Genomic DNA, 12015 nt, shown 5'->3' with positions numbered 1-12015 from the left:
AGACTAGATGATCCCTACTTGGTCCCTTCCAACTCTACCATTCAATGATTCTATTATTCTATGATATTCTAAAGTACTGCATTTTTGCATGTACATTATATATATATAGAATGTGCACCCAAGGTTTGCTCAAAATTGAAAAAGCTGAAGTATATCAGGATATAAAATCTTACCAAGATGTAGTATTTATTAATATCATAAGACTTTGCCTCAAAGTGAATGGGACACACTTTTACATTTTCAACATCCAGTTTAGTCTTCATTAAGTCTTTTGCTTTTCCATGCCTAACTTCATGAAATCTCCTTGCAGGACCAAACTCTTGATTAGGCCTCCACATTCATAATTTTTTGACAATTTACTTCTTGATTTGTAGTGATTCTATCAGCACAAACAAAAAAACCAAAAAACACTAGGTAAAAAAATTAGGTATGGATTATGAAAAATAAAGCTATTTTTCATCATACTACTACAGATGTTGTTTTAATGATCCCAAATATTCAAGTTCTATTTTGTGGCACTGAATGATCTGAAACTATACAGAACAGGAGTGGTTTATAACTATCTCAAGGCCTTTTTCTATTGTTTCATGGTGTGGGTGGAGATAATGTCAATATATAGATTGGCTGAGTAGCAGATGCTCTACTTCGACATTTTCTGTGAATAGCTAAGGTCATGAACGCTAAAGGATAAAAGCAGCTATGAATGACTTGATTAATTTCACCTTACTGGACTTCATCACTTTCTTTGCATTTATGTTACTAATGAGAGATGCAAAGTAATATTTTTGGAACTTGTACAGGCTAGAGGCCTAGAGGTACACTGTTATGGAGACTGTCCAGTGTACAGGGTCTTCAAGCTTCCTAAACAGTCATCCACAAAAGGGCTGCATCCAGTCCTCTGTGTCTCTAGACATTCCTGGAGTTTGTATCTTTTCTCCAGGAAAACTGACTTCAAGAGATATGTGGAATCTGATGGGGTTTCAAGACATCTCTTCAAGAAAGTTACTGTGTTCAGAGAATTTTGGTTAGATTGTTGTGAAAGACCATTATTTTATCTTTATCTGTTCTGTCAGACTCCAAAGGCCAGTTCTGCTTCTTGCTAATCAGAACTTCAATGAACAAGAAAGCTGATCAAGATAACGACTTAAAAGAGAGAATTTTGCTATTATCAGTATCAAATGCCTCAAATTCCAGCTTCCTCTGAAGTCTGATAATCCACCTTCTCAAAAAACTTGAAGACTTTGAGTCACAATGCTAATGTTGTGATTGCTAAACTAAAATTACCTAAAGTACTAATACATTCAGGTTCTGAAAACCTGGCTTTGTTCCTTTCGTTTCACTAAAAATCACAGTTCAGAAGTGACAGTACTGAGCAGCCTAGACTATGACATTATCTCTGATGCTTTTTTCTCTATCTCTTTCTATAAAGGGAGTTACTGGAAACAGCTTTTGGAGGTCAAGGGAAATAACTATAGAAAAATGGTATTTTGTGAGATGCAGTCCTGGATGTCAGTACAACTGCCGGACTAAATGCTTAGATTGCAGAGAGTTGCATTTCATGGCTAAGGAAATTTTCACAATTCATCTGTCTTGATTTTAATGAAATAAATTAAAAAATCATATCTCATCAAGAGTTTTTTTCCAACACTGCATATAAATGTGATTATAACCAGTTTTGATTTCGTGTTTTTACTTTGGAGGTCAAGACATATTTATGACAGAAGAGCAGAAGAAATACTACAATGCAATGAAAAAGCTGGGATCCAAAAAACCACAAAAACCTATACCAAGACCGGGGGTAAAACTATTTCTATACATCAGACTGCAAGCTATTTATGTAGAGCTCCATTTTTACTGATATGGAGAGAGCAGAAGTATGCCCATTTGAATAATACCATTGAGTTTATCAGTCAGCAAAACTAGAAAATGGAATACACAGTAAAAAAAGCTATTTTTCCCTTTCGACCATTTTATCTATGACTATACAAACAAGGAAGCTGAACTAAGCTGTTGTATTAACTTTAGTTTGACTACTTAAGATCACAAGCTATACATATTTATGGAAATCTCACAGGTCTTAGTGCATGTATTTTTCTGCTTTATTCTAACAGAATATTAAAATAAATTACAGTTTATATTGCACTTTTTTTTTTCTTTTCCCCTCAGAACAAGTTCCAAGGCATGGTCTTTGATTTTGTGACACAGCAAGTATTTGATATCAGCATCATGATTCTCATCTGTCTTAATATGGTTACCATGATGGTAGAAACTGATGATCAGAGTGAAGAAATGGAAAATATTTTATACTGGATAAACCTGGTGTTCATTGTCCTTTTCACTGGAGAATGTGTCTTGAAATTAATTTCACTTCGCCATTACTACTTCACTATAGGCTGGAATATTTTTGATTTTGTAGTTGTCATTCTCTCCATAGTAGGTAAGTCTTGTTTATGAAACTACAAAGAGGGTAAAATGAACATAGTTAACTTTTACTTGAATGGAGCTATATAGTTGGTTTTTGCCAATGCAAGGTTCACAACTAAGTCAGGCCGTTTTTTATCCAGTAGTTTATCTAATCTATCGATTAAAACTGTTGTAATCATTCAAGTTATATTGCACCTGCAAATATTAAGTATAACTGGTGTAACAGAAATTATGCAAGCAGTATCTACATAATATCTGTAGCTGCTACAAAGAATCAGCAATTTTTAAACTGTTTTTCTAAATTTCTACTATGATATGGAGACTAAGTGGTAATGGTTTTATTTTTTTCTGTTCTAGGTATGTTTTTAGCCGAGATGATTGAAAAGTACTTTGTGTCCCCGACACTGTTCAGAGTCATTCGACTGGCCAGAATTGGTCGAATCCTGCGTCTCATTAAAGGCGCTAAGGGAATCCGCACTCTGCTTTTTGCTCTGATGATGTCTCTTCCTGCTTTGTTCAACATTGGCTTGCTGCTCTTCCTGGTCATGTTTATCTATGCGATATTTGGCATGTCCAACTTTGCCTATGTGAAGAGGGAAGCTGGTATAGATGACATGTTCAACTTTGAAACGTTTGGCAACAGCATGATCTGCCTATTTCAAATTACCACATCTGCTGGCTGGGATGGTTTGCTCGCCCCAATTCTTAACAGTGGGGAGCCAGACTGTGACCCTAACAAAGCCCATCCAGGGAGTTCTGTGAAAGGTGACTGTGGCAACCCTTCCGTTGGGATTTTCTTCTTTGTCAGCTACATTATCATATCATTCCTGGTGGTGGTGAACATGTACATTGCTGTGATTTTGGAGAATTTTGGTGTTGCCACTGAAGAAAGTGCTGAACCCTTGAGTGAGGATGACTTTGAGATGTTCTATGAAGTCTGGGAGAAGTTTGATCCCGATGCAACACAATTCATGGAATTTGAGAAATTGTCTGATTTTGCAGCAGCACTTGAGCCTCCTCTTCATCTACCCAAACCAAACAAAGTCCAGCTTATTGCAATGGATCTGCCCATGGTAAGCGGTGACAGAATTCACTGCCTTGACATCTTGTTTGCTTTCACAAAGCGTGTTTTGGGGGAAAGTGGGGAGATGGACGCCCTCAGAATACAGATGGAAGATCGGTTTATGGCATCCAATCCTTCAAAAGCTTCCTATGAACCCATTACAACCACATTAAAACGAAAACAGGAAGAAGTATCTGCTGTCATCATTCAGCGTGCTTACAGACGTCATCTTTTAAAACGAACAGTAAAACAAGCTTCTTTTATCTATAACAAAAACAAAACTGAAGGAGGAGCTGGTCAGGGTGTGAAAGATGAAATCCTGATTGACAAGTTAAATGAAAACTCATTTACAGAGAAAACTGATATAACCGCATCAACAGCAGTTTGTCCACCTTCTTATGATCGTGTAACAAGGCCAGTCAAAGAAAAGCATGAAAAGGAAGATAAAGATGTTCAGAAATAAAAGTAAATAGCAAGCAAAATCATCTATGTGAAAAATAGTTCATAGGATCATGTGTTTGTGTCAACAGGACTCCTGCTGGAGGTCAATGCCAAACTGACAATTTTTACATATATACTGTACATTTAAGGTCAGTGCCTATTAAAAGACAGCGACCCCTCATCAGAGACAGTGACTGTGATATGGGGAAACAGCCTTGACAACAGGTTACTGTTCTCACTACCAGCTGACACTGCTGAAGAGGAGAGAAAAAAATGGCTACTCAGACTGTAGGGACCAGTTAAAGGGGTGCAAACCAAGTATTTGTGTGTTTAGCATAAAACAATAGGGTAACTGTATCCACTGTTTGCATTTCAACTGCCACATAAGTCATATTTTTACAAAATCTGTGTTGGTGTATTCATCTTATTTTTATTCATATGTTGTTTATTATATGTGACTATTTTTGTAAATGGGGCTTCTGTTGGGGAAGGGGATTAAGTAAACCTTTACAGGTACAAGGGACAGGTGTTCTACTATATGACTAATATGCACACAGAAATGATTTGCATGAAGGCATGCTGCACTTATAGATCATGCATGAAATTAACATTAAGTCACAAAGAACAAGTTTTTTTAGCGCAGTGTTTCTGGAGAGGAATAACAGATTTTGAGGTGCTTAGCTAATGTATTCATGTTGTGTCATGTCCAAACAAGTCTTGGTTTGTCTGTAAAGTCCCCTATAACTCACAAGAAGAGTACAGACAGATTATTTTTTGCACAAACCATTAAGTTTCAGAAAATGCAAACTTCTTTCTAGGTCTGGAGTCACAAATTTTGTCATTGTCTAATGTCTTTCTGCATACAAATACTAAATGAATCTGCCACAGCCCTCCAAATTGATCAAAAGAGCCCTTTATAAAGCCTCTTTTGCTTTATCCTGCAGAATTGTTTAGCCATCTTCAGCTCTCAGTAAGGTTGATAGCGTTGTACATGTTAATGAAAAGCCCTTTGCTGTGTAAATAGTAATTTTTAACCTGTGGTGCATGTTTGAGCAAACAGATAATGACATTAGCACATTTATTGCATCAAATATGTACCACAATAAGTGTAGTGTGCAAGCGTTCAACAGGTAAAATTACGTATTATCTACCATTATAGATAGTTTGGATGCTATCAGTGCATGTTTATATTGCCTATGCTGCTGTTCCTTTGACTGTCCGGGATTCTTAAATATGGGAAGCCATACATCAGAGCTAAATGGAACAAACCACTCAATGAGACCTCATTCCACCATACCGTTAAGCAATATTTTGCAGCTATTTAGGAGCTTATTTGTTTAACATTTTGAATTTTCAGTAGAGAGCATATAGTGTATATCCAAACTGTACAGACATGTTGAAAACTACTAAACCTGTTGAAAATAATGTTAGAATTTTATAAGCAAATATAAATATTGTAAAAATCATTTTATTTTGATTTTTCAGCATTATGTACATAAAACAAGAACTGAATTTTATCTTCATGTCGATGTGACACCATTTTTGTTACTTTCTGTCCATAGCACTTTTTCACAGAAGAACTCCAGGGAATGAGATATAACGAAAAGAACGTATAGCTGTAGGTTCTTATTTTTTACAATATTTGCAAACATGTCAATACTTTCTGTGAAACAAGTTCATAATTTGCTTCTAAAACTCTGTTTGCAGTTGGGAAATGATGTAAACTTCAAGCTGAATGTCTAAGCAGTGCCTGCATCATAAGTTTTCAGATACAACCTTTTTTTTTCACAGAATCCTTAATCTTTTCTCATATTTACTCACAGACTATTTTTTTTTTAATTCATGCTGCACTAGAACAGTTCTAAATGTTATCTTGGGTCCACAATATTTTTTCACAAAGAGGAAGTAGCAAAATTGTATAATCCAACACATCAGGACATTTTATGTTTCTTACACAGGAAAATTAAATATAGATTACTTTTACTAAAATTACTGACTAATACTGTATTAGTGAACTGCATGCAGGAAAATGCTCCTATTAGCCTAATTGATGCTAAAGAACATTATTAAGGCGCCAAAATAATAAAGAGTACATTTTTTATTGTATGTTCCTTTTGTCTTTATTATCTGACATTAATATTAAAAAGGTATGCTATTAAAACCACAGAATAAGATAGGGAAAAACTTTACAGCCAGCTATACTGTTCTTCCATGTAAGCAAATCTTTGAGGCTTGCTTGTTAGTCACCAACTAGGAATTTCTAATTCAAGGCATGATCATGGTAGTTCTGCATGTGTCAATAGTACTGCCAAGAGTAACTTCGTGAGTTCATGCAGCATTTTGATGCAGTGGAATACTCAGCCATCAAATGCCAGAGCTGTAGGCTCAGAGCATTTGCAGGAATGAGAACTGAGCATTCATGAGTTAAAAAAGATAACATAAGGATAAAAATGGTACTACATATATGATGTTCTCAAGAGTCAGAGTGAATAACAATTACTCTTTTCCTCAAGAATTTTTTAAAATCTCTCTGGAAACACCACCTTCCTAGAAGCTATCACTTGTGGATACTGATATGGAAAAATGCCAAATGCAGATGGAAAGTGGGCATGTTGGTTAGTCTTTATCAATTTTTTCAGCGAACTTCTGAAAGTGTTCATTTTATATGCTTATGGAATTTCATGTTGCATTCCCTTGTAACTTACAAGGAAAACAGTGAGAAGTGAATACTGAACTTAGTATAAAAGAAGTTTATGAGCAATCGTATTACATATGTTTGCTCAGTTGCTAATGCAGAAAAAAAAATTCATAGCAACTCCCCTGAAATTCATCACAAATCTTTTGAGGAAGGAAAATGTTCCTCCTTGAAACTATTCTGAAATGCACTATGAAAAAAACTCTAAAACTTTCTTAGAAAAGCATAGGTATCAAAATTAACCAGGAAGTATTTTAGATTAATATATAGACAAAATATGTCTTAAAATGTTACTTTAAGAAGAATATAAATCATCAACAAACTGTCAGAAATAATAGATATTTAAATTTGAAGTATTTTTAAAATGACACAGTAAATTGAACAAGATTTTCTCATATTCTACACACAGCTTTATACACCTTTTCTCAAGGAAATAGTTTTAAGATAAATGAGAAGTATAACACTGTCACAGGTCATGGCCACGCAAAAATACTTGCTTCTCATATGTATTTTAGGTTTTCGGTTTTCCAGAAGCTGAAATGTTCCTTCAGAACAGTAGAGCATTACCTAAACATAACAGGGAACTCTGAAGATCACCTTGGCCAAAAAGGAAAACCAAATATGCTTATATAGTACTTTCTTGGAACATTCCTGACACTGGGGATGAGAAGTGTATAATGGAGCAGAGCCATGTGTAATGAGTTTGTTAGGAAAGCTTACTCTGAGGGCTTTCTGATTGAAGATTCGGCTTTACCTACTAATTCAGTGCAAGATGCATTTGTCTTCTTGTCCTAAATGGTATTATTAATGGTTTTCACGTTGCATGGTCAACATAACTGCTTTTAAGGAACATAATTTAGCAAAGGTTGTTTCTGGTGTCTAGAGATGGCTGAGGAAGCTTTCACCTCCGTGTGAAACCTGAATTTTACTAGTCTTTGCAATTCCATAATTCCCTAGGAGGAACAAATGGGGGGGGGGGGTAAGAAACCCAAGGCCAAACCAAAGCACCCACAACTTTCTGCATTTGATTTTATCTTCATTTCTATTTAATTTCTACAGAGAAGCTTCACATAAATTGTTCACGTATGAGACACTTAGTCATATGTCCAGCCAAGAAACAAGCACAAAAAATAAACAAATTCTCAAAGCGCCCCATTCACCATTCAGGCAGCGACAGACCCGCTGCTGTGCGCGCTCCTGACACCGCTCACTCCCGCCGGCAGCGGGCGCCGCACTCCGCCACCAGCATCGCCCGCCAAGCCGCTCAAACACCGCCCCCTCGCCTCACACGCCACGCCTCGGGGCCTCCCGCCCGGCTGGTCCCGCCCCCTCGCGTCAGCCGGCAGCCCTTTTCCGCGAGTTTATCTTCCTGTGTCTCGCCCGCCTCCTTTCCCTGCAAACCAATGGCAGCGGGCTCTCCTGCTGTCCGGCCACTGGCAGCCCGCTGCCTCACTCCCCCTCGCCCTTCCGGAGACTCCCTCAGCGTCGCTGGGTAGCAACGATGGACGCGGAGGTGCAACAGGTTCGCCCAGGCGCTTTCCGCGGGCCTGGGGCTGCGCAGGGGCCGGGGCCGGCGGCGAGCTGCAGGAGGGGTTGTGGAGCCTGGGGCCGTGCAGGGACCGGGATCCGCGGCGAGCTGCAGGAGGGGTTGTGGAGCCTGGGGCCGTGCAGGGACCGGGATCCGCGGCGAGCTGCAGGAGGGGTTGTGGAGCCTGGGGCCGTGCAGGGACCGGGATCCGCGGCGAGCTGCAGGAGGGGTTGTGGAGCCTGGGGCCGTGCAGGGACCGGGACCCGCGGCGAGCTGCAGGAGGGGTTGTGGAGCCTGGGGCCGTGCAGGGACCGGGACCCGCGGCGAGCTGCAGGAGGGGTTGTGGAGCCTGGGGCCGTGCAGGGACCGGGATCCGCGGCGAGCTGCAGGAGGGGTTGTGGAGCCTGGGGCCGTGCAGGGACCGGGATCCGCGGCGAGCTGCAGGAGGGGTTGTGGAGCCTGGGGCCGTGCAGGGACCGGGATCCGCGGCGAGCTGCAGGAGGGGTTGTGGAGCCTGGGGCCGTGCAGGGACCGGGATCCGCGGCGAGCTGCAGGAGGGGTTGTGGAGCCTGGGGCCGTGCAGGGACCGGGATCCGCGGCGAGCTGCAGGAGGGGTTGTGGAGCCTGGGGCCGTGCAGGGCCCGGGACCCGCGGCGAGCTGCAGGAGGGGTTGTGGAGCCTGGGGCCGTGCAGGGCCCGGGACCCGCGGCGAGCTGCAGGAGGGGTTGTGGAGCCTGGGGCCGTGCAGGGACCGGGATCCGCGGCGAGCTGCAGGAGGGGTTGTGGAGCCTGGGGCCGTGCAGGGACCGGGATCCGCGGCGAGCTGCAGGAGGGGTGGTGGAGCCAGTGGCAAGAGGGCGGCCGAGCTGGGCCGGTGTGAGAGGCTCGGCGCGACCTCCGTCCGCCTCGGGGTGAAGCGTTTGCACGAGTGAACTGACGCCGCTTCTCCTGCAGGCTCTACTCAATTATTACTGCCAAGAAGGGTACTTCCAGCATGTCCGGGCTGCCGCGGATGAGGCGCTGGGGCGGCTGGGCAGCGACCCGGTGTTCCTTTTCTACCGGGCGTATGGCGTCTTGAGAGCAGGTAATGGGGGGCTGGTTGTTGTGTCCTGTCCTTCTCCGCCCTCACAAAACACTGGTCTTCCTTGAGTCACAAAATTCAGTCTTCAGTCTAATACCCAGAAATAAAGCAGTGTTGTGGACTCTGAGTGTTTTCCCGGTTGAGAAGGTGTTTTGTGATCTGTCTTTACCCTCACCCCCCAAGTTTGAATGATACTTATCTAGACCATATAATGCTGAGGTGAGAAATAAGTGATTACAAGAACATGAGTCAGGTAAATGGGTTCCTTAGGTGGAGCTTGAGCCCTGCCCAAAATGCCCATTGCATTTTATCACAAAAATAAATAAACTTGTTCCATCAGATGTCTTTTCCCTTCAATGCAGCTGTGTCTATCTTTGTTGTATCCATCTGCCTCAGAGGAGCTGCAGGATTTTAACTCAATCCAGATTTCAAGGATAGCACAAAATGCTAACAAATAACCTTAAGTGGGAGAAGGCTATGTGAGTGGACTAGGAAAGACTAAAAAGATTTTTGAGACGATGTGTCTGTTCCCAAACTCCATCATACACTCACATTTTTCAAGATACTGACTCTTCTATTGATGTTAAAAAGGTTCATACAGACAAGGCAAAAATCCTGGCTGTATAAAGAAACAGAAGCAAACAGCTGCTCAATGTCTTGTATAAAAGAAATAATTAAGATTATTTTCATCTTTATGGCAGTTGGCATAACTAGCACATAATTCTTTTCAACTTCTCTGCCTTGAGGTGCTTTTTCTTTCTTTTTTGTGTCTGTTTGAAAGACTTCCATGAACAAGTGAAAATGGATGTGTGAATAATGAAGATATTAAGAGAGTGTTATCAAAAACAAGAAAAAGCAGAGGGAAAAATTTAAGTCATATTGAGGTTTGATGCTGATATTCTCTGCCTTCAAAAAATGTTGTAGCCTATTCTGTGCTTGTGTTCGCTAGGTGACATCCAAGAGGGTATTCGACAGTTGGAGTGTATTAAAAACAGACAGGAGGTGTCACTGTGTACAATGATGGCTCTGATTTATGCCCATAAAAAGTGCCCTAATCCAGGTATGCTTTTTAAGATTATATTAATTCATGTTTGTGAGTTGTTTGTGAGCATCTGAGAGCTATAGGCTAATTCTGCTTAAATAAAAAAGGTATACTCCAGCTTTGCATTTGACATGACAGTGGCACCAAAATGCAAAACTAGGAAGAGTAAGACCAAATCTTAAAATAAAACATTAAAAAGTATAAAATCTGACTTAGTTACCATAATGAAAAATCTTTATGGGAAAAAAAAATGGATTAAGCTCCTTGTGATTGTTGTTCAGTCATGTCTGATATCAGTTCTTTTGAGCAGAACTGCAATTTAACAAGTCATGAAAGTCACACCTTTTGTATCTTTCAAGTTACCTTACAAATGGAGAAAAGAATTTAGTGAACATTACTATTCCTTTCTCTAATCTAAAACCTAGGGTAATTTTGCTAAGAACTAGCTTCTCAAAACCACAGTTTATCAGACTTGTCATTAAAATACTACCCCAATGTCTTCCTGACTGTGCAGATTTATAACTTACTGACAGTTTTGTGATGCAGTAGGATGTGAAACAGCTCTTTCTAATGAAAACACTCTTATTTGAGTCCCTGAGAATTAATACTGTAGGACATTAAAATTACCCTGTATTTCAAAAACCCTCTGAAAAAGTCATGGCAGTAAGGGGCAGTAATGGCTCTTAAAAAAGGACCAGAAACGAATGTGGGTAAAAGGAAATATTTGGCAATAAATACCACACACCAGAAGAAATTTCTGTGTGGGATTAACCTGATGAGAACTGACAGTAACAGTGAGCATGTAAGAAAATGAGCTTTATTATTAAACACATCACACAGTTTTCAGGGAGCTAAAGCGTCTTGTGTTCAGCATTTTAGGACTGCTCTACAATTAACTGTTTACTTATTTGACAGACTGGCGTAAATGTGAACATTAATGTCAAGTTTCCATTTATCTGTCAAAAGTCTCAGCTGCAAATCTAAGGTCTAAAGCAAATAGTGCAAAGATGACCATGTTCATGGCAACTTTCTTCCATGTTTTACGTCTGTACCCAATTATCATTTTTAATAGAGAGGGATTGCTTGTGAGTTTATCAAGATACAATGCAACATTTGCTTTGGAAACCCTTGGCTTTTGGAAGCCCTTTTTTGTAATATTTTGAGATGCTAGCAATAAAATCTTTGAACAAAACCTTTTCAGATCGAGACACTATTCTAGAGTTGGATGCAAAAATGAAGGAGCAACGCAAAACAGCAGGGCAGCAGGCTCTCTACTTTGCTGGCTTGTTCTTGTGGCATCTTGGTCGTCAGGACAAAGCACGTGAATATGTTGACAGAATGATCAAATTTTCTGGTGGTGGTAAAGAGGTAACCTTTTTTTTTCTAATGGAAATAGTAATAGGACCATGTGTTCTGTGAAGCCAGTCATCAGTGCTATTGGGGATTTCCTTTTTGTATTTCAATACTTTCTTAATGTCATCAGTTCATTTGAGTAGACTAGAATTTTCACAATGGGTTTTTTTTTTCTGTCCACCAAGTACTCATTTTCACTTAATGAGTGATGGCTCTGCATTAGCCAATGGAAATAATGTGTGGTTATGTCAATTTTGCTACAAGATAACTGGGCATCATAATTCCTAACAAAAAAACCTAGACATGATACTCTCAGAGGGAGACATCTATTTAGTATCTGAAAACTCAAAAATACCCAAAGGATCAGAGATTTAAATTTTCAGCCTTG

At 40.2% G+C, this 12015-nt stretch overlaps 2 protein-coding genes across 5 annotated transcripts in view; both read left to right on the top strand.

Moving 5' to 3' along the window:
* LOC104549553 (sodium channel protein type 1 subunit alpha) overlaps positions 1–3950 on the top strand; it is a 68685-nt gene extending 64735 nt beyond the window's left edge. The window contains exons 24-26 of the mRNA XM_062005037.1: positions 1694–1798; positions 2167–2437; positions 2782–3950. Coding sequence (XP_061861021.1) covers positions 1694–1798; positions 2167–2437; positions 2782–3950 — 1545 coding nt within the window. The remainder of the gene's footprint in view (positions 1–1693; positions 1799–2166; positions 2438–2781) is intronic.
* Positions 3951–8070: 4120 nt separating this feature from the next.
* The window catches only part of TTC21B (tetratricopeptide repeat domain 21B), a 38189-nt gene continuing 34244 nt past the window's right edge, over positions 8071–12015 (top strand). For all 4 annotated transcript variants that reach the window (XM_062005041.1, XM_062005039.1, XM_062005040.1 and 1 more), the window contains exons 1-4: positions 8071–8145; positions 9106–9235; positions 10182–10292; positions 11476–11642. In XM_062005041.1, the coding sequence (XP_061861025.1) occupies positions 8125–8145; positions 9106–9235; positions 10182–10292; positions 11476–11642 (429 nt within the window). In that variant the 5' untranslated portion in view covers positions 8071–8124. The remainder of the gene's footprint in view (positions 8146–9105; positions 9236–10181; positions 10293–11475; positions 11643–12015) is intronic.

The sequence above is a fragment of the Colius striatus genome, chromosome 11, assembly GCF_028858725.1.
Source record: "Colius striatus isolate bColStr4 chromosome 11, bColStr4.1.hap1, whole genome shotgun sequence".
Classification (NCBI taxonomy): Eukaryota; Metazoa; Chordata; class Aves; order Coliiformes; family Coliidae; genus Colius; species Colius striatus.
The sequence above is the reverse complement of the archived record's forward strand: the minus strand, read 5'-3'. Positions and strand labels throughout refer to the sequence as shown.